The 22906-nt window shown below is 49.6% G+C and overlaps 10 protein-coding genes across 10 annotated transcripts; 3 read left to right on the forward strand and 7 right to left on the reverse strand.

Moving 5' to 3' along the window:
• Nucleotides 1–330: 330 nt before the first annotated feature.
• On the reverse strand, nucleotides 331–2102 carry N7458_008135 (Homogentisate 1-2-dioxygenase; the record flags this gene model as incomplete). Its single annotated transcript, XM_056911517.1, has 5 exons — nucleotides 331–459; nucleotides 516–634; nucleotides 689–1043; nucleotides 1103–1740; nucleotides 1802–2102. The coding sequence occupies 5 exons, from the start codon at nucleotides 2100–2102 to the stop codon at nucleotides 331–333; spliced, it is 1542 nt and encodes a 513-aa protein (XP_056764343.1).
• Nucleotides 2103–2663: 561 nt separating this feature from the next.
• N7458_008136 (class-II fumarase/aspartase family protein) lies at nucleotides 2664–4222 on the reverse strand (the record flags this gene model as incomplete). The annotated part of the gene is made up of 3 exons (XM_056911518.1): nucleotides 2664–3296; nucleotides 3351–4001; nucleotides 4064–4222. The coding sequence occupies 3 exons, from the start codon at nucleotides 4220–4222 to the stop codon at nucleotides 2664–2666; spliced, it is 1443 nt and encodes a 480-aa protein (XP_056764344.1).
• Nucleotides 4223–4700: 478 nt separating this feature from the next.
• Nucleotides 4701–6105, reverse strand: N7458_008137 (thiolase family protein; the record flags this gene model as incomplete). The annotated part of the gene is made up of 5 exons (XM_056911519.1): nucleotides 4701–4740; nucleotides 4812–5213; nucleotides 5273–5594; nucleotides 5655–5907; nucleotides 5968–6105. 5 exons carry the CDS (start codon nucleotides 6103–6105, stop codon nucleotides 4701–4703), a joined length of 1155 nt encoding a protein of 384 aa, XP_056764345.1.
• A 590-nt stretch (nucleotides 6106–6695) lies between these two features.
• Nucleotides 6696–8654, reverse strand: N7458_008138 (FAD-binding oxidoreductase; the record flags this gene model as incomplete). Its single annotated transcript, XM_056911520.1, has 7 exons — nucleotides 6696–7382; nucleotides 7438–7476; nucleotides 7527–7611; nucleotides 7660–8044; nucleotides 8103–8258; nucleotides 8328–8338; nucleotides 8398–8654. 7 exons carry the CDS (start codon nucleotides 8652–8654, stop codon nucleotides 6696–6698), a joined length of 1620 nt encoding a protein of 539 aa, XP_056764346.1.
• A 1041-nt stretch (nucleotides 8655–9695) lies between these two features.
• Nucleotides 9696–11540, forward strand: N7458_008139 (3-oxoacid CoA-transferase; the record flags this gene model as incomplete). Its single annotated transcript, XM_056911521.1, has 6 exons — nucleotides 9696–9963; nucleotides 10053–10247; nucleotides 10309–11040; nucleotides 11096–11193; nucleotides 11252–11291; nucleotides 11350–11540. 6 exons carry the CDS (start codon nucleotides 9696–9698, stop codon nucleotides 11538–11540), a joined length of 1524 nt encoding a protein of 507 aa, XP_056764347.1.
• Nucleotides 11541–11924: 384 nt separating this feature from the next.
• Nucleotides 11925–13564, forward strand: N7458_008140 (CaiB/BaiF CoA transferase family protein; the record flags this gene model as incomplete). The annotated part of the gene is made up of 6 exons (XM_056911522.1): nucleotides 11925–12101; nucleotides 12166–12197; nucleotides 12262–12382; nucleotides 12435–12939; nucleotides 13004–13297; nucleotides 13353–13564. The coding sequence occupies 6 exons, from the start codon at nucleotides 11925–11927 to the stop codon at nucleotides 13562–13564; spliced, it is 1341 nt and encodes a 446-aa protein (XP_056764348.1).
• A 229-nt stretch (nucleotides 13565–13793) lies between these two features.
• Nucleotides 13794–14907, reverse strand: N7458_008141 (SET domain-containing protein; the record flags this gene model as incomplete). The annotated part of the gene is made up of 2 exons (XM_056911523.1): nucleotides 13794–14030; nucleotides 14083–14907. 2 exons carry the CDS (start codon nucleotides 14905–14907, stop codon nucleotides 13794–13796), a joined length of 1062 nt encoding a protein of 353 aa, XP_056764349.1.
• Nucleotides 14908–15801: 894 nt separating this feature from the next.
• On the forward strand, nucleotides 15802–16372 carry N7458_008142 (uncharacterized protein; the record flags this gene model as incomplete). The annotated part of the gene is made up of 2 exons (XM_056911524.1): nucleotides 15802–15881; nucleotides 15931–16372. 2 exons carry the CDS (start codon nucleotides 15802–15804, stop codon nucleotides 16370–16372), a joined length of 522 nt encoding a protein of 173 aa, XP_056764350.1.
• A 2824-nt stretch (nucleotides 16373–19196) lies between these two features.
• On the reverse strand, nucleotides 19197–20197 carry N7458_008143 (uncharacterized protein; the record flags this gene model as incomplete). Its single annotated transcript, XM_056911525.1, has 2 exons — nucleotides 19197–19954; nucleotides 19993–20197. 2 exons carry the CDS (start codon nucleotides 20195–20197, stop codon nucleotides 19197–19199), a joined length of 963 nt encoding a protein of 320 aa, XP_056764351.1.
• A 643-nt stretch (nucleotides 20198–20840) lies between these two features.
• N7458_008144 (uncharacterized protein) lies at nucleotides 20841–21542 on the reverse strand (the record flags this gene model as incomplete). The annotated part of the gene is made up of 3 exons (XM_056911526.1): nucleotides 20841–20998; nucleotides 21036–21323; nucleotides 21383–21542. The coding sequence occupies 3 exons, from the start codon at nucleotides 21540–21542 to the stop codon at nucleotides 20841–20843; spliced, it is 606 nt and encodes a 201-aa protein (XP_056764352.1).
• Between the last annotated feature and the right edge of the window lie 1364 nt (nucleotides 21543–22906).

Here is a 22906-nt window from a genome sequence, read left to right on the forward strand (position 1 = left end):
CGCGAAGCTGCTCCGAGCCCTAAATGACGGGCCGACCGTTCCACTGCAGATCCAGACGAGCCTGGTCTGCTGTGCAATACAGGGCTACAAGTTCGAGGAATAAAGAAAAGACTGATTCAATGCATTGGTCAAAAACGAACGACTCTTCAATACTCATAGCACACGTTTCTGGAAGACACAGGGACTTCCTGCTGAATCAGCGGGCATACCGATTCGCTCATTGGTCCACGCAACCTTTCATGCCGGCAGTTGGCGATTTCGGCAAATACCGAGAAAAAATCACGAAGTCAGCAGGCATATCGCGAGAAGGGAAAAAGAACCGAGATCTTCTTATTGACACACAAGCTGAGCTAGCCGGTCATCGTCATAATATGCCTCCAATCGCTGCTTCCGAGCCTCATTGTCGGCTTTGACTTGCTGGAGGATTTCCTGAATATTCGGATACGAGGAGAATTTGTCCTGCAGAGTTGGATTAGATATGCACAAGACCTTTATTTACATCAATGACAACATACCGGCAAAGCATCCCAAACTTTCGGATCTGTGCCTTGGTTCTTGAAAGTTCCGCAGCCAGTCCGTGCATATTCGGTGAACAGGAATGATCGGCTGCTTTCGACCATAATGGTCATTTGGTCTGCACGGTTAGCCTTACGTCTATTGTAATGATCGCAGGGCAACGTCCACATACTTTCAAGGATCTTGCGAGGCTCATTGACCTGATTCCTCATTTCGTACACATATGCTTCATTGAAATTGCCATGGGGGGTGTGACTGGTCTCAACACTTCCACCACCCGGCAAGAAATCGTCGGACCGTCCCAGACCGTTGCCGTACAGACTTGCCAGGAACTCGGTGGCCGAATTCCGGTGGAAATAAGGTAGACGGAAGGTGTTTGAGGCAACATCCCAACGTGGTCCGAACCATAAAAAGTCAGCCAGTGGGGTGACCGGGTCGCGAGACGGCGCGGTTAAAACGCAATTGATCGACGGGTCAGTGTGGTCTATCGATGTCGCGTTCTGGCTGGCGAACTTGGTCAAATCGTACTGCGAGAGCCAATTTAGTATGAGATCTGACTTGATATACTATTGATCTGCCGACTTACCTTATAGGGAACAACGTTTCCATGCCACGCCACAACGTCGAATGGACTATGGTCCTGCTCAATGGCATGGTAACATCCATTCGCCTTGTTGACAATCGACCAGTCCGCATGCAAATCATCATCAATATGCGCCACTGGATGCAGAAAGTCTCGCGGATTCGCCAAACTATGTCCACCCAAAGGCCCCAGGTCTGGTAATACCCAGCTGGATCCCCAGATCTCGGTGATATAGCCTCGAGCAACGCTGTGGCCGGGGGCCAGGCCAACTGCAAATCGGATTCCGCGTGGAATAACACAAATTTCACCGGGCTGGAGGAACAGCTTGCCTAACTCAGTCTGAATGTCCAAGTTACCTAGCTGGGCGACGATGAGGAAGTCGCCGTCTGTATTGCAGAATGCTCGATGGTCCATGTCAGAATTGATCATGAAGACGTACAAGGCAATGCCTTCACGAAGGTTGGGATCACCACTTCCACCAAGCGTGTGTAAACCGTCGACAAAGTCGATCTTCTCGTCGTCGCTAGGCAGTGGAAAGGGTGCCCATTCACCTTGCTCCGCTAGTGTCGATACTTTCGGGTTGAGGGTCAGGAAGCAGTTTTCGATGTCGGATTTGTGGGGGATATTCGCTTTGTAGCCATCTATAAACATATGATTAGCATGATAAGCTCTTGGTAATTCCAAGGTCATTGTATAACGCACTGTGAGCAGCAGCAGGCCGCACCCTATACATATAAATACTGAAGTTGGCATGACGGGGTGCTGCGAAGGCCGAGTATGTGATGCCCTCGGTGTACAAGCCGAAACGAGCCTCTTGTGGGTTGTTCTGTCCTGCCGGTAGAGTACCGGGTATAACCTCTGACTGGTGTCTATTCCCAAACCCAGCTTGGTAATCATATGGATCGTTGTCTCGGGTGGGTTTCCTCGACATAGTATCCGTATAATGAAAGACCTTTTGTAGGTCCTTGACTGGCTTTCTCTGCTGGATTGGTGGAGCTGACATGGTTGTTGACTGTATCATTGAACTGGCAAAAGTCAGATGCTATCGCTTATACTCCTAAAAAAGGGGAGCGTAAGTGGTATGTCTAAGACGAGAGTATTAGAAAATGGTCGTTAGTTTATAACGGGGCTTTTAGTAAATGAAACCCCTAGTATTCCGCGCTCTGGAGACCCCATATGGAGAGCAGCTGAACCAGCCGCGGTGATTGTCCTCCCACATACAGCAGGACCCACATTGACCCCAGAACCCCCTATTGAGATCTCGGGTTTGGCACAGGGCCGATCGGGATTGTCCGTCCATGGGTCATGAGTTCTCCTTTGCGGGGCTATGTGGATGTGGAGCAGGTAAACATACAGAGCTCTCCGACCTTGATCTCGCGATGGACCAGGAACAATATCTTGTTCTTTTTTTATGTCGAGAGGTATTCATATCAATGATCAGGGATATGCCATAGAATAGAAAGCTTGTATGCGATGAACGGAATCTAGATGACTACCCTCCGTCCGCTGCCATCTACAGTAGTAGAGTCGAAGTACTCTAAGTAACTCATTGATAGGATAGAGTCTAGTTGACAGCTAAAACATCATCGACCATCCTCGCCGATGAACCCAGGTAATTAACAGGATTGCACAATTCTGCCAGACGCGGTTGGCTCATTTTGCCTGTAACCTCCTCCTTCTCCAGAAGACACTCGAGAAGCGTTCGATCATTCTCAATACTCTCGCGGCATGCTTCATAAACGATATCATGGGCTCGCTGGCGGCCCACATGAGGAGCTAAGCCCATCATCACAGCCTCTCCCACGATCAGTCCCTTGGTGGAGTGAAGATTGTCCAGCATCTGCTTCGTGTTGACTGAAAGCCCAGACAACGCAAACTGGGTCTGAGAAAGAGCTCCAACAGCGATCACAAAGCTCTCTGGAACAGCAACCCATTCCAAGTGCCAGGGACCAGAGGCGCGCTCAAAGTCAGCGACCATTCCATCGAGCACCAGACCTGCGTTGGACCGAAGGATCTTGGATGCAGCTAGGATCACCTCACTAGAGATGGGATTCCGTTTTTGCGGCATGGTAGATGATGCCCCGCGATGAGGCACAAAGGGCTCTGCAACTTCGCTGAACTCATTTGAAGACATGATGATGATATCTAGGGCCAGCTTGCCCATAGTGCCTCCGATGAGAGCCAGAAGGTTGGCAGCCTTTTTAATAGTCAGCAGGGTTTCATGATAGGCATGGCCTCACAGAGAACGAACCTCAGCAACACCGTCCCGAGCAACATGCCATGTAATGGAGGGATCGTTAAGGCCGAGCTCTGTTGCTAGAGCCTTCCGCACGCGAACTCCATCATCACCGGATCCCAAAGACGAAAGTGTACCTGCAGCACCTCCAAATTGCACCAACAGAACTCTCTTTCGGAGCTCCTCCAATCTTTCGAGGTGGCGCTGAAAACCCGATAGCCAGACAGCGCATTTGTAGCCAAAGGTCACAGGCAGAGCATGTTGCAAATGAGTGCGCCCAGCCATGGGGGTATCTTTGTATTTCTCTGAGAGCCCCCGCAGAGTCTTGATCACATCTTTCAGAAGTCGCTCGATAATTTCCAATCCCTCCTTCATTTGCAGAACGCTCGCTATGTCCATAATATCCTGTGTTGTTGCTCCCCAGTGCACGTACTTGCCAGCCTCGTCGCCACAGATAGCCGACAGCTGGCGGACCAGAGGCAGGATGGGGTAGCCGACGATCTCGGTTTCGTGTCGTAGCCGCTCGAAGTCCAAATTGGACTCTTCCACTTTTTGGGTGATTCGAGGCCCTATGTCTTTGGGGATGACACCACAGGTAGATTGGGCACGAGCAAGAGCGGCCTCGGCATCTATGCAACGACGGATGTATGCTGCATCATCGAAGACCTGAAAGCAATCAGCACAACCCAGGGAAAATTACCTAGCCATGGCCATTCTAGTTAACATACCTTGCGAATTTCCTCAGTACCGAATAGCGTGCGGAAGATACTCGAGTCAATTGCGCTCACGGAACCAAGCGACCTGCGTCCAGTAGCAGAGGCAATAGCAATGATCGGTCGACATGTCGTCGCTCGAGGGAGCCCAGCCAGGCGCAAAAACTTCGACATCGTGCTGAAAGAAGCGCTGTTCGAAACAATACAGAAATGAGACAAGGACTTTTAACAATTAAACTTAGCCCGTTTCATATGTCATAGCGAACGATTGCACTGGATCGTCCACCGCCAGAAGATGGGGCGATCGTGCTCTGCGTTGCGGTCAAGCTCTAACCCCACATACAACAATCGCAACTTGTGGGGCTCGGATTCGAGACCAGATTTGTGAACGAGTGTTCGCAGGCAGAAAACCGATTTGTGCTTAGATTGTTGAACGAGAAGCGTGATATTCTGGGGTCTAGGTAAGGGGCAAATGCCCGCTTTCTTAATGACGCGAATCTACAGGAACAATATTTTAGCTACTCTATTCCATATCTTGAGCTACACCTAAGAATAAAAAAGTCTAGATATGGTCATGGGAATGTTCAGGGAAACCCTGCTTCTAAATCAATCTAGGTAAGTCACACCTAAGATCTATGGTATTCCTAGTTGACTACTCGCGGATGAATAGGGATGCGACTCCCATACCAGTACTACAGACATAGGAATCAGCATTTTCAATAACCCACAAATCTGCAGAGGCAGCAGGACATGCAAGACTTACCTCGCACACATGCTCACGATGCCCACTTCTTTATCCTGTCGGCGTAGCTCCGCAAGAAGGGTAGCAGTTTGTCGCGCACCAGTAGCACCCACAGGATGACCCAGCGCAATAGCTCCGCCGTTGCAATTGGTTTTGCTCATATCAATGCCCAACTCTCGAAGGCAGTAAATGGACTGGCTGGCAAACGCCTCGTTCATCTCCACGAGATCAACGTCCTTGTTCTCGATACCGAGATATCTGTAGAGGTTTTGGATGGCGAATATAGGGCCAATGCCCATCTCATCGGGAGCGCAGCCAGCGATTTGTGTACCAGCAAAACGGGCAACAGGCTTCAGGGCATGAGCATCAGCCCAGGACCGGCGAGCGAGAACGGTGCATGATGCGCCGTCAGATATTTGAGATCTGCAATGGGTTATCTAATTAGCTAAAGAAATTTAAAATTATAGGCGATTAGGACTCACGAGTTTCCAGCCGTGCTGAACCCATTTTCCAGAACGGGCTTGAGAGTTGATAGCTTCTCGACGGTAGCTCCATGACGAACACCCTCATCACGGTCCACAACCTGATACGTGATCTCATCAATGCCCTCGCTGACATGTCTAGCACGAATAGGAACAATTTCATCATTGAATCTGCCCGCCTTCTGCGCCTCACTCGCCCGCCTCTGGCTTTCCGCAGCGAACTCATCCTGTTCACGCCGACTGATCCCATACCGCGATGCAACGTTCTCAGAAGTCTGCAGCATTGGCATGATACAGTCACGGGCATCCTTCACTGATGACTCTTTGAGTGTAGCAGACACATCTACGGGTATTCCCCGTGTTGTATAGTTTCGTGACATACTCTCCACCCCGCCGGCAAGACCAACATCGATTTGCCCCGCGAGAATCGAGTGGGAGATATGCGTGATCGCCTGGAGACTGCTCGAGCACTGACGGTTGACGGTGTGGAAGGTGGTTGAGTTGGGAAATCCAGCAGCATTGAGTGCCATGCGACCGGTTTTGGCGAAGCCCAGCTCTGCTAGGACGTTACCGATGAGGACGTCGTTGACTTGGCCTGGCTCGATGTTGGCTCGTTGAACGGCCGCTTGCATGACCTGGGAGAGATTAGAAAATGAAGAGATCTTATTGAGGGTTATAGGATATGAAAGACATACTGGCATCAAGATCTCCTCGGGATAGAGATCCTTGAAGCCACCCTTAAACGCCCGTGTTATGGGACTTCGCACGGCGGATAGAATAACCACATCGTTCGGGCTCTTTTTGAGCAGCTCGCCGGCCGTTCTGCGTAGCATTTTGTGAAGCTAGAGGTCTCGAGTAAAGAGAAGTGTCTCACGAATATTTTGTGAATGATTGGCCTACAGACGAATGGGCATAAGTTTGGTGCCGTATGGAGATCTCCGAGACTGCTCCGCATGGACGTGGGGCATTTTCCGCACCCCTGGACGACCATTATAGTTTGCTTTCGCATATCTGGTCAGAAATACATGTTTACAAGATCTTTACACAATATTTCATTGTCTTGAACAGTTGCACGCCTCATGCCTGTTGTTTAACTTCGTTATAGACCACCCCGCAAGAAAGCTCGTTATCATGTTGTGGGGTGAGGATTCCATCGAGGTAGAGAACTTATGAGTCTGAATCTCAATTATGTTTCTGCTGGTACTGAATTCACATGCGACATGAATCAAGTTAGAGTCTAGTAGACCCCGCATTCGGGACGACCCCTCGTCCTTCAGAAGTCTCATCCCTGCTACTCATCTCCCAGCCACGCCCACGATACCTCGCCGGCCAGATACCAGACTTACCAGGCGCCAAAATTCCGTTAGGATCCAAGCAATCCTTGATCCGCTCATTGAACTTCATTAAAGCCCCATCATTCCAGTTATAAGTGCCCGCAATCTGATCCATAAACGCTAGATGGGTGCGATACTCGCCGTAGCCTCTCCCCCGCAGCATCGTCGATCATCCCCCGCAGACATGCCCGCGCCTTGTTCCGCATAACGGGATCATCGCGATTGAAAACAATTTCCACAATCAGGTGCATCTCCCTTAAGCCCACGCAGAATGTTGGGAATAAATCCAAATCGAACTCATCGCAGCGCTTTCGTGCAATATCCCACAAAGCGGTCGCGTCCTGTCCTCGAACTGGTGAGACTGGACTGAATGCAACATGGCCCCCATTCGGGTGCCAATTCACCCAGCGAAGCTCTTCAATGTCCGGCACACCAGAGGCAACTCGATCACGCACCCAGAAATAATCGTTGGTCGGGAGGCCGGCGGGGTCGATACGCCGTGCGCCGGGAATTTTCATGAACTCCTTGTGAATGATGTCCAGCTTATATTTGCGAATATCTTCAGGCCCATAGGCCATGCCGTAGTATAACCAGGCGCAGTCACCGTGAGGAAGAGTCTTTGCAGCATCGTGAATGATTTTGTCTGGGACTCGTCCTTTTCCAGTATAGTAGGCACCGCGAGGCTTCCCTTCCAACGCAACTTGCATACTGATGTGTCGAAGCTGAGCGACATTTTCGAGGATCATGGCAATTCGAAGAGGGCGGATAATCTCAATCTGTGGAAAAAATGAGTATTAATATATGAAATGAGGTTATATCACATTCACTTACCAGCTGGGCGAGATCTTCCTCCTTGGGGAATGTATAGAGCTGTTTTACGATTAGTTTCAATGAAGGACAGCCAAACCGAAGAGACCTACATAGCTTTCATAGCCACCTGGATTAGGCATCAAACCAAACCCCATTTTTGTCACAATGCCCATGTTAGATTGAGAGAACAATCCACTGCAAGATTGTCAGCTAGCATCCACAGAAAAAAACGAACATACTCACTCAGCGGTCGGCCCAAAGCCATAAGGGAACAGTTGCCAGCTATTGTTCCCCGGAAGAGCTCCCATTCCTGTCCTGATGACTTCGCCAGTGGGAAGCACAATTTCCATCCCGGAGTGCATCATCCAGTGATCGCCATACGGAGTATAGCCAACACCCCGATCCATGGCATTTCCCAAAACGGAGCCACCTCCAATATCGGGCACATCAACCCATAGATTTTCGAAACCTCGGGCTTTGATCTCCTCGTACAAGGCGAAGTAAGTCACGCCTGGCTCAACCAGGCATGTACAATTGTCGGGGTTGATATCGAGGATTCGGTTCATTCGGCGTCCAAGATCGATCACGATAGCACCGCGAACTCGAGGAGCGGCGCCGCCGTAGCCATCTAGATGGGTCGAAATTAAAGTCTGAATCTGCGGGCAGAAAGGAAGGTGTGTCCTTACAGTTGCGCCCAATTGAGATTGGAGAGATGGGGATACAGTGTTTGTTTGCCCAGCGAACGATTTCCTGGACTTCTTCCGTGGTGCTCGGATAGACTATAGCCGATGCGACGAAGTCATCCTCCTCCGACACATGCATTCCGTCATGAGTGTTGGGATCTACAAGTCAGTTAGACAGGGTGAGCAGTAAACTTATGACGATCAAGATATCAAGGTCATTTCACTGACTCTCCATGTACCTTAGAGGGTCATGATTAGCTATAGGGGCTTGGAATATGTATGGATGTATCAGGCATACCAGCCATCGATCAGCTTTGTCACGAGTTCCACATGCTCTTCACCCAGCTCTGCACTGAGTTCATCGATAGCTTTGTGGAATGAATTTTCGCTTATGCCCTGCGGTATAGCCACCTGGGTCCTGTTGCTCTGGGGCTTGGTGGCAATATCGAAGATGGCAGACTTGGCTTGTTGAGCCTTTACAAATAGTCTGGTTGGAATGCCATTATGCTTCTCAGACAATAGTGGCGTTGGAGAGACAGTATTCTTGGAAGCCATTATAATATATCAGAAGATTTACAGATAATGTTTAGGAGTTTGTGCATTTTCTCGCAGTCTTGTGTTCCTATATAGAAAGTGCTCGGGGGTAATTCCGCAGCCCATCGCTGTTGTCCCAAACCGATTGGACAGGAATTGTAGGATGACGACGCATTGCAAGAATCATGCAGTAGTATACTATATATCCATGTATCCGAAACTGATTCGTAGTGTCTTAGCGAGACGGGATTACCCCAAAACAAGGGGTGGAATACAGTAGTGCAGAAGGAGGGATGCACAGCGAGCGGAGATGGTGAGGGGAACGGCCCCGCCCGTTGATCTGCAGGCATCGACCCAAAAAGCCAATTTAAGGTATGAGAAAGAGACTGGAAGCATTCATAAATCTCTACTTTTTGGACCCTTCCATACTCAGCCACCAAGCCAATGAATTATCGCTGCTCGGAATCGAGGGTCGAGAATGAATGGACCGGGAGGATCGGGTTCGGTTATGGAGCAATCCCGAATGCTTCTCGTCCCCTGCCGATGCCAGTCCCGGGCGTAAATTACGGGTAATAATACGGCGAATTTACCATTCACCATACGAGAAGTCTCGAGAAAAAAAACGAGTCACTCGTTTTCCTCCAACTAAATCTCCAACAACGAGAGTACTGAAACTGTCCTGCGGCTCCTGCCACGATGCCCATCCTCCACATTCCTTCGACGCCCTCCAATTCCACCCCGCAGTCATGACCCCTTCTCCATCACGAGAGCACATGCCCACATCCACCTCAGTTCGGGTAGGCTTGTGGGGTCGGCTTCCGATGGCGGCAAAAGGCCTGGGGACTCGCCGCACTGCCAGTCCGATGTGTGGGGAACCAGGCGGTAGCCACCGCCTGTTGAGGCCCGGATAAGTGTTTTTTTCGGCTTCTATGGCTCAGCTCCTAGCCGAAGGGCTTGGTGGATGTCAACTTCGCGATCATGGCCTTCTCTTTTCTTCTTCTTTTTCTGCTGGCTCAGAAAGCACACTCCTCAGTGATCTCTCAAGGCTAGTCGACAGTCATCATGTCGCGGTCTTTCCCTGCGGTGTCGGTGTTCCGCCCCGTCTGGCGGCGGAACTTCTCTGCTTCAACTTCCAAGCGTGCCATTGACAAGCGCGCTAGCTCTGCTGCTGATGCGATCAAGAGCATGAAGGGCCCGGCCACCGTCCTGGTCGGTGGTTTTGGTTTCTCAGGTGTCCCCAACACTCTGATCAACGCTGTGCGCGATCGTCCCGACATCAAGGATCTGACTGTTGTCTCCAACAATGCTGGTATGCCCGGCGCTGGTCTCGGTAGGTTACCCAACATCTTCAATTGAATTACAATTGGACCAATATCCACTTCTACTAGAGTGTACACTAACTTCGATCTCTCCCCCAAGGCCAATTGCTCGAGTCTAAGCAGATCAGCAAGATGATCGCCTCCTTCATCGGCGAGAACAAGGTGTTCGAGAAGATGTATCTGTCCGGTGACCTGGCTCTGGAGCTCACTCCCCAGGGCACCATCGCTGAGAAGTGTGCTGCTGGAGCCGCTGGTGTTCCCGCTTTCTATACCCCCGCTGCTTTTGGTACTATCGGTGAGTTTTCTATAGTTCGACTGGCCAGCCACGGAGTGTAACTAATGATTACTCCGTATAGTGCAAACTGGTGAACTCCCCGTTCGGTACAACAAGGATGGCTCTGTGGCTGAAAAGTCCAAGCCTAAGGAGACCCGCGTTTTCAACGGCAAGGAATACCTTCTGGAAGAATCGATTTTTGGTGACTACGCCCTGGTTAAGGCCCACAAGGCCGACAAGCTCGGTAACTGCCAGTTCCGCAAGGCTATGAACAACTTCAACGAGGCTATGGGCAAGAACGCCAAGTTCACCATTGTCGAGGCCGATGAGATCGTCGAGGTTGGCGAGATTGACCCCGAGAACATCCATCTGCAGGGCATCTACGTCGACGCTGTCATCAAGAGCACTGAGAAGAAGCAGATTGAGAAGGTTACCTACGCCAAGGACCCCTCTGAGATGCTCGCTGCTGGCTCCGGTGATGCGACTGCCCGCCGTGAACGTATTGTCAAGCGTGCCGCCAAGGAACTCAAGGACGGCATGTACGTCAACCTTGGTATTGGTATTCCTCTGATTGCCCCCTCCTACGTTCCCGAGGGCGTCGAGGTCGTCCTGCAGGCTGAGAACGGTATCCTGGGTCTGGGTGGCTACCCCCAGCCCGGTCAGGAGGACCCTGATTTGATCAACCCCGGCAAGGAGACCGTCACTCTCGGTCGTGGCTCTTCCCTGTTCGGCTCCCACGAGAGCTTCGGTATGATTCGCGCTGGCAAGATCGATCTCACTATGCTGGGTGCTCTCCAGGTCAGCCAGTACGGCGGTACGTTGAAAGAAATCTCCCCTTCGCTTTACTCTTCCAAACTAACATCCTTCAGATCTGGCCAACTTCATGCTTCCCGGTAAGGTCAAGGGTATTGGTGGTGCCATGGATCTGGTTGCCAACCCTGAGAAGACTAAGGTCGTTGTGACTATGGTATGTTCCGAATACAACGCTCCACTTGGTTGTTCAGGTCTAAGTTCGTGATTTACAGGAGCACACCGACAAGAAGGGTAACCCCAAGATTCTGGCTGGTAAGATTTTGCTTCTCTTCGACCTGCTACAGAACCACAGAGCTAACCCTGCTCCCAGACTGCACCTTCCCCCTGACCGGCCCCCGCTGTGTCTCTACCATCATTACCGACCTGGCTGTCTTCGACGTCAGCACCACCGAGGGTCTGACCCTGATCGAGCACGCCGAGGGCGTCACCGTTGAGGAGATCCGCAGCAAGACTGCCGCTCCCTTCAAGGTCTCCGAGGACCTCAAGCCTATGCAGCTGTAACTGCATAGGGAGATATAAACCCTTTAGACTTCATGTTTTGGATACGGTGTTTTCTTTTGCGCATGTCAATACTCCCTGTAGATTGCGAAAATTGATTATTTTTTTTCTCTTCAACTTCAACCTAACTACGTGCTATTTCTACTTCTATGGTACTATCGCTTTATCGGGCGACGATTGAACCCTTTCAGCCCATCCATCTCACGTCCATCTACCACATCTGCGCTTTGAGCTCATGTGGGGTCGAACCCACCTACAGATTGAGCAGTGGGCAGTGGGGCTCTCCACGACCAGAATGCGGAATTGATAATGGTGCAGATTGGAGATTAATTCACTCTCTGAGAGACTACATGATCTACTAGGGTTGTTGTCATTTCTCCATTCATCATGAATTGTCTATTGTTGTCACGAGTAGCTCTAGTGGCCAGGGCCACTCCTACCCTCGCAAGGCCTGGCAACCTATACTTCCCGCGATGCCTAGCCACGGCTGCAAAGTCGTCTAGCACGAACAAGCTCCCGCTAGCAGGGGTTCGAGTATTGGACATGAGTCGAGTACTGGCAGGGGTATGTGGGATGATTAATTGGCTGCTGGCAACGCTTTATGGAGGGATGCTGATTGTGGGTATAGCCATACTGCACGCAGATTCTTGGCGATTTGGGGTATGGTTGAAGTTATCTACGTCCTGCGTGTTTCAAGAAAGATACTGATTGGGTATATTTTCAGAGCTGAGATTATCAAAATTGAACACCCTGTTCGAGGCGACGATACCCGCGCGTGGGGCCCGCCCTTTGCTGCATACACAGACGGCCGTACGGGTAATGGCGAAAGCGCCTACTACCTGTCCGTAAGTCTTGCGATAGCCAGCGGGCACTCTACTCAAGGCTAATTGAATCAAGGTCAACCGCAATAAAAAGTCACTCGGTCTATCATTCGCACACCCCGAGGGCGTCGAAATCATACAACAACTCGCCCGGGACTGTGACGTCCTTGTCGAAAACTACCTCCCAGGCTCTCTAAAGAAATATAACCTCGACTATGCATCCATCAGAAAAATCAATCCTCGTCTGGTTTATACAAGTATCACGGGGTACGGTCAAACGGGACCATACAGCAACCGGCCCGGCTTCGATGTCATGGTCGAAGCTGAGTTTGGACTGATGCATTTGACGGGTACGCGTGACGGGCCACCTGTTAAGGTCGGTGTCGCGGTGACAGATCTTACGACGGGGTTATATGCGTGTAATTCAATCATGGCGGCGCTACTAGCGCGGGCAAATACGGGGGAAGGACAGCATCTTGATGTTTGTCTGAGCGATTGCCAGGTTGCAACGCTGGCTAATATGGGAGAATCGGTATTGATTAGTGGGAAGAAAGACTCGGGGAGATGGGGAACTGCTCACCGTAAGCAATTTGCTTCTCTTTTCCTTGATAGGGCTACTTTATCTAACATTTGGGGCGTCTTAAGCATCCGTCGTGCCATATCAAGGATTCAAAACCGCCGATGGCGATATCTTTGTTGGCGGCGCAAATGACCGTCTTTTCAGCATACTCTGTGAGAGGATCGGCAAGCCTGAGTGGAAGGATGATGCCCGATTCATGACCAATAATGACCGCGTGACAAATCGTGCTGAACTGGAACCCTTAATCGAAGCGGAGCTTATGAAGCGAACCACACGGAGGTGGCAGGAAATTTTCGAAGGCAGTGGTCTGCCATATGCAGCGGTCAACGATATTCAAGGGACTATGAACCATGAACATGGTGAGCATGATTTAACCTGAGATTGTAGTGGAATATCAGCTAACTGTTTCTAAAGTACAAGCCCGCGGGATGGTCCAGGTGATTGACCACCCAGCTTGTGGGCCGATCAAGGTGATCAGCCCGCCAGTCAAGTATTCGAATGCAGAGCCAAGTATTCGTAGTCCACCTCCTTTATTGGGCGAACACACGGACGAGTTGCTTCGAGGTGTTGTGGGTCTAAGCGAGGAGCGCATTGAAGAGCTGAAGAAGAAAGGAGTGGTTGCATGATAGGAGCGAAATGTACGACTACATAAAGCATAGACTGTGATAGATACCTAGAATTGATATCCGAGAAGATCTTTTTTTTTCGCTTGTATATGTAATTTTGCCAATTCAAGCCAGGATGCATCATCCATCGAGACTTGAAGATGTATGTGTCTGTGTATATCGTGATGAGTATGTCGTTATATCAGTCGTTATCTACCCCAGGCGTCTCGTCAAAACAATTGCAATCCGCTTATAGATCCATCATTGGCATTGAAGTCCAGTCATCGTTCTCCTCCACGGGCTCTTCAGATGTGCATCGATCGCACTGACAAGTAAACTTGAACGATTTACGTAGATGCTCGCGGCGCGAAGCCAAGTCGGTATACTTGGTCAGGTCAAAGTAGGAAATGCAGCATTCTTGACCCGGTAGAATGTCGCGAGAAGCCGTGAATATCATGCGGCCATCTTCATCGGGCTTATGCGTCATCTAATGGCGGTCAGTCTCGAGGGAAAAGGTGGAGAAAGCCAGCCTTGCTTACATTGGGTACACAGGAGTGATTTGCCATTGCTGCAGTAGGATAGACTGCTGCAGCGAATTGCTCCCCTCGATCAACAGCGGGTTGCGGAGGTGGAAATATGCCCGTCTCTCTTGGATAGAGACCGAAAGAATTGGCCTCTTCCTGGCAGACCAGATGCAACACCTGGTCTGAACTGAATCCATGAGGCAGAACAGGGCTATTTTGGAGATATTTCTTCAACAATGTGGTCCAGGATCGGACCTGCTCATGAGGCCATGTGTCGACAGATCCGCATAGCGACTCAATACCAGCCCAGCCACGTTTCAATCGCTGCGACGTCGGTACGACGTTGTCCTTTTGTGGCTCTGGCTCCGTATGCCGAGAAGCAAGCAGCCGAACAATCACCCATAGCATGCCGAAATCGTACTCGCCCCATTTCTTTCGAATAGGATCGGCATAGCGTTTCAGCCATGTGCATTCAAAATCATGGCGGGCCTTGTCAGCGTCTCTGCAAGCGCTACTGCACCACGCAACATCCGCAATGCAGGAATTGGAACATGAGAAACGGCCCGAATGACGCGGAGACCGACGATTACAAGCTGGATTGCTGCAGATGAGGTCGTCGTTCGTCGCTGGGTCATCCACGACTGGAATTATTGCATAGGGGTGGTCGATAAGCACGCAGGTGCCTTTCGGGATGTGTTCCGAGGCCCGGATCTGACGGCCTTTGACCGGGTCGACGCTTTCAATTAAATGGGGATGAATCCAATCGGTCTGAGATTTAAGGATATACTCTATATGATTGGGCGTGGGTTGTTCGAGGGTGATATATACAACCTGGGACATGGTGATGGTCGTGCTTGGATGGAGGGGGCTTGTACCAAGCGTGGTTCTACGGCGGCTTCGTTTTTTTTTCCTGCTTACAGGGGCAATTGCTGAGGCCATCCGGCAAAATCTTTTGCTGGGAGGCAAGGCTTATCGAAAAACCACACAATCCACAGAGTCCACTTCGGCCCTGAGGCTTTTGTTTGGTTGTGCTCGTCCAGTGGAGCCGTTGCTCGCCATACTCATCTTTTATCAGCCAATCCCAGCGATCTCCGAGGCCCCGGGGTGAGGTTATTCCTAGCGATCGCTTGTGATTGGTGGGTATCTACGTGCAAAGATTTGCCTGTATTTCTGGGGTGTTGATTGGCTGACTAGCCTCTTAGTGGGGCGCATTGCATCGCTTCTGCTCTCGATCTTCTAGAATAGAGGTAAAGACTGAGCGATCAAAATATTCCCGGAGTCAGTGTATGCCGATTAGAAATATACGCCTGGGAAGAAAAACCTCTGAGAGGCCTTAAATATTGAAGAACTGAATGGGTGAATATCTACCACCTGCAGCGCATCGAGTACGTAGTACTACTAAAGGCAGCAATATATATTCCAACCGAAACCGATCAATCATCCATGTGATATTGACTTGAGCCCAGTAGGTCATTGCGCACCCAAGGACCTACGTGTATATCTTTGTGGTTGACCTTTTCATAGGTCGAGGCCGACAGCCCAATCTAGGTCTGGAGTCAATCTAAAAAATAAAAAAACTAAAGATCTCAGAACATATGAGTTCCCGGCACTTTCCACTTTGAGGTAATCCAACCGCCTCTTAAAACTCTCTTCTCCATTTTCTTCCTCCTCTCCCTAGCAAGACTCAGGAATTTCCAATATCCGTTTCTTCTCTCCTCAATATTAATCTCCGATATGGCTCTAATAAATGAAAGCGCTGACGAGGACCCTCTTCCTTGCCCAGCTTGGGTTTGGTCAAACATATCCAACATCCAGTGAGACTTGAAGAATAACAAGATCAAGCATTGTCTAACCCTTTATTAGCGTGGCTAAAGATCGATCCTGGTTCGGTGATGACTACACTCCCTTCAACTCCTACTGCCTTATCGAAGGCCACCCAATAACAGTCATTGGAATTGGAACTGTCGACCTCCCTGTCAAGCTCGGCCCAAGCTCACATGGTACTCTCCATTTGGAGAATGTGCTGCATGTCCCTGATATGTTATGCAACATTATTGGGGATATCCTCACACACGGTTATGGAATATCAAATAACAGATTCATCGAGCTATCCACCAAACAGACCGTTGCCTACTTGACCTTGCACTACGGTCTTTATGTGGTGTTGCTCAGTGAATTTCCACACGGGCCTAAAGTTGGACCTTCACCCTTCGGGGGAACCATGAATAACTTGATTGGTATTAGCTGGCCAGAACCCGAGAGGATGAGATTTGAGGCTGTGAAGAGGCTCCTTGTTGCACTTTAAAGCCAAAAACATCTCTAACACACTGACGTCTGAGGAGAGGGTATGGTTGGAATGAACTGGGCTTCGAGGCCACGCGCTAACCATGTCCAAAGAAGAAAATCGCGAAGAGATTTGACGAGTGTCAATTCCCGGCACTGAGGACAAGGTCTTGGTCTTGAGTTGATTCCAGAATAAGGGATCTTAATGGACAGGGGTCGGTAGGAACAACATAATGGACGACAGGCGGCCGAACAAACGGAGATCAGCTACCCTGCACCAGAGATTTCCGCCATGTCTGACATGTCAACATCCGTATCCATAGTCGATCATTATTCACTACTCGTCACCTTTCCCTTGAGAGCGACTCAGTTGCCCAGCTATTTTCAAAGGAATATCTAAAATTTGGACTACCGTAATCAGAAGGCAAGGGTATTGCCTGTTATTCCTATTCTTGCTTTGAACAGGTAATAGCTGTCATCTCTGTCAACACTCACTGGGTAGCTGTAGGTAAAAGGATTGATGGCTTTCAGCTTATATTGACCGTGTAAAGAGCTTGTTCACCTGGACTTGGGGTAAGTAATTATATGTCCTTATGTACAGCAGAATTTTGTGGCATGATGCTCTTAGAAACAGGCTCTAATCCTCAGTGTCAAGAACTATCTCAGGTTGAAACAGCTGGGCACCTCATGGGCCTGCTGAATGATGTCTGATAGTTATTTTTATGGGCGTGAGAAGACTCTCGAAAAGGATTCCATGGTGCGATTTTGGAACCTGCAAAGGCTATGATGATGCACTATCCACTCTGGCCCCAGAGGCTATAGAGTCGGTGTTTCTCTCGGTAACATCGGTAAGAACGAGATCCTCATCAGCTTTCGAAGGACCGTCAGTTTTTGGATCACTGCCAGCCTTTGAATCATTATCAGCTTTGGGAAATTGATCAGTTTCTTTCGTTTTTTTGGGGCGACCCGATCGACGCTTCGATACTCCTTCCCGACGTTCAGGTTCCTTTTTGATTGTGTATCGAATGGTTGAAATGGGTATCGAGGGATACCGTTGATGTATGCGTTTGTAACCCCAGTTGATGGCATGTAGCTCACATATTCGCTCGCGTATTGCGGGTGTAAGCTCTTTTGAGCGTGCCATAGCGGCAGTAATAGTGATAGATGAGAACAATGGATGTAGAAAGACTGTTCTTGCACGTGACAGAGGGTGCTACACCAGAATTATCGGCGTGTTCTCCACGACGCATTTCGGAGGGAAGGGGGGCAATAAGTTCCTGGCCCCACACTGTATGCCTTAATACCCAGGCAACAGGAGTAGTCGAGCGAGATCTCAATGCATTGACGAATCCTTCGGTAGAAAACAAAGTTCAATTTGTCGAGGGCGGTTGGCTAAAGCAGGAGCGGCCAGGAAGTAAGAGGAGCCTCGACAAGTGACGGTCATGGAACTAAACATGGATCATGTGACGATAACCGATAAGGATGCTACGAGGGAAAAAAATTCGGAGCCAAAAATTCTGTGCGGAAAATCTCGATTCAAATTTGTTAGAGCTATGTAGAGGGCAAATTTTTGCTGTATCATCTCCATCTTCTCCCATCGCTGCAATCCAACCCCAAACATCAAAGGGAAGAAAAACAACAAAGCGTCGAAGCACCTTTCAGACCTCCTCGACACCCACCAGGACCAGCCGACCGAAGTCAGACGCCGAGACCAGGTTAAGATCATCACCACTCCCTGGACCAACATGCAGACGCCGAAGCACGCTTGTCAGTCGAGGCGGGAGTCCAAATGGCTTCACTTTAGGGCATCGAGGACATAGCGGTCATCAGCAAGGGTGAAGATTCTGTGGCTCGTTTAAAGAGCTTAGAAGTGGGACGTCTACTCTAAAGTGATTCTTTGAACTGTAGGAGCAAGAGAGGTTAGCAGATGGTTCCAAACGGGAGTGGAATAACCACTGTAGGGGGGTGGGAGCACATACGTAGAGTCGCTTGAAGAAGAGAAAAGTTTTGGGAGCAGCGAGGCCTTTTTATACGTGCCCGGGACCCACCCGCGGATCGCGCCGATGAGTAAGCAAACAGCCGGTGCCGGTGGAACTTGCCTCCGGACCTGCTCAGGCAGACTTTTGGCTTCCGCATGGACCTTGGCGCGGTCTTGAGTCCGACGAGGTGTCAACATGGAACGCTTTTTCAACACATTCTGATTGTTGATGGAACCTCCCCCCTGGAGATCTCTATGAAGATTCATCCTCGAAAATTCCCAGGACCACCGATGGCCGTTTACCCCAAGAGCCTATTTAGGCCTGCACCTATCCCTTGTCCTTTCTTTCTTCCTTCATTCTCCTAGATAGATCCAACTTAGTGGTATTCTTGCTTCTTGGGCTTCCTTCTCGTAGCGGTGAGATTCATCGTCAACTATCATATTCCCCCTGACCATAAAAATTATGTCTATCAATCCATCTCTACGAGCACATGGAGTGAACTCTTTCTTCCTCCAAGTTCTACGAGAACAAGGGGGAGATTTGCTGGCGAGAAATGTAAAAACGAAGGAAACTTTTCATTCGAGACGGACTAAGAAGACTTGGACTTGACCTCGTAACCAGGCAATTGCACTGACTAACTTAGGTCAGTCACTCAGACGTAGTCATCTATCGATCACGGATTGAGCGGTATCGGGGATTTCGCCTCGGGGGCTCATGGACGACGCGCGAGCAGATGAAACAAAACTCAACTAACAAGGAATGATTAGTCACAAGATACCTGATTAACTATGGAAATTTCTCAGCCAGGGAAATCAAACCGAGATTGTGGCCGTAGATTAACCACCGAGGACGCCCAACGCGTTAGCCCTAAACCAGGGCCAGTAGACACGCTTGATCCAATCCCCTATGTGCTGCAGGGCATGCACCAGTTGGACAGTAACCGCGGGCAGGCGTCACTGTATTGCCGATAACTCGTCCATGCCAAAATGTCTTCTTGGGTGCCAGCAGCTGTATTGCCCATGTGTCGTTCATACCAGACATCTTTCCAACATCTATCGCAAGATGTGGCAAAACGATGCCACTCGTGGCCTTGAATAACGATACCAGGCAGGAATGGCAGTTCTTCCAGATAATCAGCCTCATCGTCAACCAGGTCTTCAAGATGTTCCCATTGGGCATCAGCCATGTCGTTAGCTGTTTGGGTGAATTCTGATCTTTAGCCATCACGACCATAATTCCAATAGGGTTAAACCGGAGGGACCGGTGTTCGGTTATGTTGAGATGGAAGTTGCTTTCCATAATGTAATTGTCTCTGACCTGTTGGATTGCACGGCTGTCCCTCTTGATATCGATCGAGATGCAAAACGAGATGTGATTTAGAGACTTATCATCGGACTCGTACCAACTCAAAATTTTCGCATTCGCGCAGTCATTTACAACAAGATTGATGTCTTGTGTGGCGCCCTGAAGAAGGTCCTGGGCTTTCTCGGTGTGTTGCAGAACCCGTTCCGCCAGAATCCGATGGTGCTCCACATTCCATTTGATCACAACCCCCTGGAACACAAGACTCAAGAGAGGCCGGTGGACCACTTCATCCCACTCATCAGCCAGAAACTTTCCCAGCGCTAAGAATAGATAGTATCTCGCTCAAAGCCAATGACACGTTCAGATGGAGCTGTTGGTCTGACCTCCTCATCTGGCGGGTCGGAAAAGGGAGCTTGAGACGCAGATACGTCGATCTCTGGCTTTATCGTCTTGGGTATAACGTCCTTGTAGGACCGGGGGACCGTTACAACCTGATCCCACTGATCAAGTTTTTGAAGAAGAGTGACTAGCTCGATGGGCATAGCCTTGTCGTTAAGGTCCATTTTTTGCATCTGCACAAGTTGTCCATCAACATCGAAAATCTGCTGAGAATCATAGTTATCGCTAAGATTGCTATCAAGAGCTTTATTGGGCGCATCTGAATGTTCTCCTTGTTTGCCTGGGCCTGCAGAGCCTGTTTCAATACAGGTGAAGAGACCAGGGTGCCGAGTTTTTGATTGTGGGATTGAGAGGTATGGTAGCGGGATTGCAGGTGAAAAGATGGGAAAAATGAAGAGAAGCAGGAAGAGATGGAGCGGAAGGGGATTAAATAGTCCAAGGAACCCTCGGCCTGGAAACGGGGCGGAGTCCTACGGAAAGGCAAAGAAGAATCACAACAAACCAGAAGGCATCTGTCTGGCTCTATTTGCTCCAAGATTCCGTAGCCTTTGACAAACAAAAGAGCGGAACGTAGATTCATATCATAGCAGAATTCCAATTTGTGAAAGTGAGTGACTAACCCCCTGTCATCTCGTCCTCCAGGCCTACCTTCTATCTGTTCACATTGCTTCGGGATTCAACGCTTTCCTTCAACCGGTATATTGCCAAGTCTCTTTCCCACCTCTGTTTACCAAATACAAACCGATGCTAATTAAGGAGAGTCTTCAAACAGGATCGAAAACACAGGTGATTTCCCCATGACAGAACTCAGACGGCCCTGCATGTACCCTCGACCTGGGTCTGAGGAGGACCGACGTCGATAGTGGAGGGTCCAGGGACGGTGGTAACACTCTGGTCAACTCCCTTGAAAGTGCAAGACGCGCCAGAAGCATCGATCTCGATGTGGGAGATACTCAGGGGGTTAGCTGTGACAGTTAGCTTCCTCTACTCTGCAATTGATACCATCCTCTTCATCACGAACAGGTGCAGACTCACTGATTTGCACAGCGGAACCGTCAAGCGGGAAGTCCTGCCAAAATTTGGCATCGGCAGCACCGATGAAGCTGACCGAGACTTGTGCGGTGTCACGACGCCACAACTTTTGGCATGATCCGGAGGTTTGGGTCTGAGGAGGTCCAACGTCGACACTCTCGGCACCGTTCACGGCTGTGACACTGTTGTCAACGCCATGGAAAGTGCAAAAGACGCCATTGGTGCTGGATGAGATGTGCGAAATGCTCAGAGGATTGGCTAAGAAGGTCAGCGTTATCACACAAAGCTTGAGGACACTCGCATGGATATGAACTCACTGATTGACACCTGAGAACCATCAACGGGGAAGCTCTGAGAGAATTGAGCATCGGCAGCGCCGATGAAGGTAATATCAACCTCCTCAGTGCGCCGCATAGGGCTGGCATTGGCAGCAGTGGCAAAGGCAACGGAGAGAGTCAGGACGTCGGAGAACTTCATATTGAAAGTGATAAGTGTTGCAAGTAGATATGGATAGTATTGAGAATGGAATAGATATTCTGTTGTTTGTATGTCTGGAATGATAGTCCATTCGACGGAAGTCCAGGACCTTTAAATACTTGAATCTCTACCCTCGCTGTCACAATTTCTTAGCTCTACTTGACAATTATAGAAACAATCATGTGTATACTGCCTCAAAATGGTCTGCCTTACCCAGAGATACGAATGGTGACGTATACCTACCATACAGTCTTGGCTTTCCCTGTCTGCAGACCACGCGAATAGCTGAAACAGTCAGAAGGCTGGCCTTTTCGTATCCAATTTACCAATTCTTTACCAATTCAGACGAAAATCACTCTGAGCCGCATTGCTCATCAACTTGGAGGGACGAACCATTCGTATTCCATCTGGGATTCTAGCTGTACTACTTACTATCAGTTCCATGGAAAAGGGGCCCGATGTATTGTTCCCATGGTCGGAGCATCCTAATTTTAGTCCACAGGGCAGGCTTTCGATCACGCGGGGATCCCCATACTATGCGAATCTTAACTTGCCAAGACACTGTCTCAGAAATGACGATTTCTACCCTTCCGATGAAAACTGGGCACCGAAAACGGGATGCTATGCAATACCGAGATCTCTCGGCTATCGCCACTTCGGGACGAATTCAGGACCAATTCAGGCGTGAGCAGCGGCTGACTATACGGCGCTGAAGTCTCCGATTGGCGCGACGCCTTGTGGCCGATCTACCCGCAATTCGTTGATTATCAAGGGCTTCCCCGCAAAACAATTGTACTGTGAATGGTGGTTGACCTCATTAGGCCACCCCACCCAGTCTTACATTGATTGAGGCTGAGCATCTTGAAATATCGATCTGATGTACTGGCCGTAGCCCTAAGCCCGGCCACATCATCTCGCATATCGACTGGTATCCTCGATATGTCTGAGATCCATGACGACATCATCCTCGTAAGCTCCAAATGCAGCAGAAAATCTTAGAAGAGCTTACAGTCAGACTGGAATTTTGTTCTTGCCTAGAAGTGCCAGGCTGGCCCATCCTGGAGACAACATACACGAGCCGACAAATGCAACGAAGTACATCCAAGTGGCAAGGCGTGCGATGGTGGTAGCGAATGAATTCGCTGTACATGGATAATTTTCTATATTTGGAGGTCTCTAACGGCATGTATCTTGGTGCTGAGCATTCAAGGTCTCTTGGAGTATACTGATTGCATTCATGAAGGAAGGCAAATGGGGCTTGCTCTGCTGCAACATCAATCTTGCTTCATTTGAAGTTGATGACGGCAAGGCTTTGAATTAACACTCCTGCCGATTTCGACATGATATCTATTCCCTTCCAAGAT

This window comes from Penicillium daleae, assembly GCF_028827525.1.
Source record: "Penicillium daleae strain IBT 16125 chromosome Unknown utg000007l_segment0_segment0, whole genome shotgun sequence".
NCBI lineage: Eukaryota > Fungi > Ascomycota > Eurotiomycetes > Eurotiales > Aspergillaceae > Penicillium > Penicillium daleae.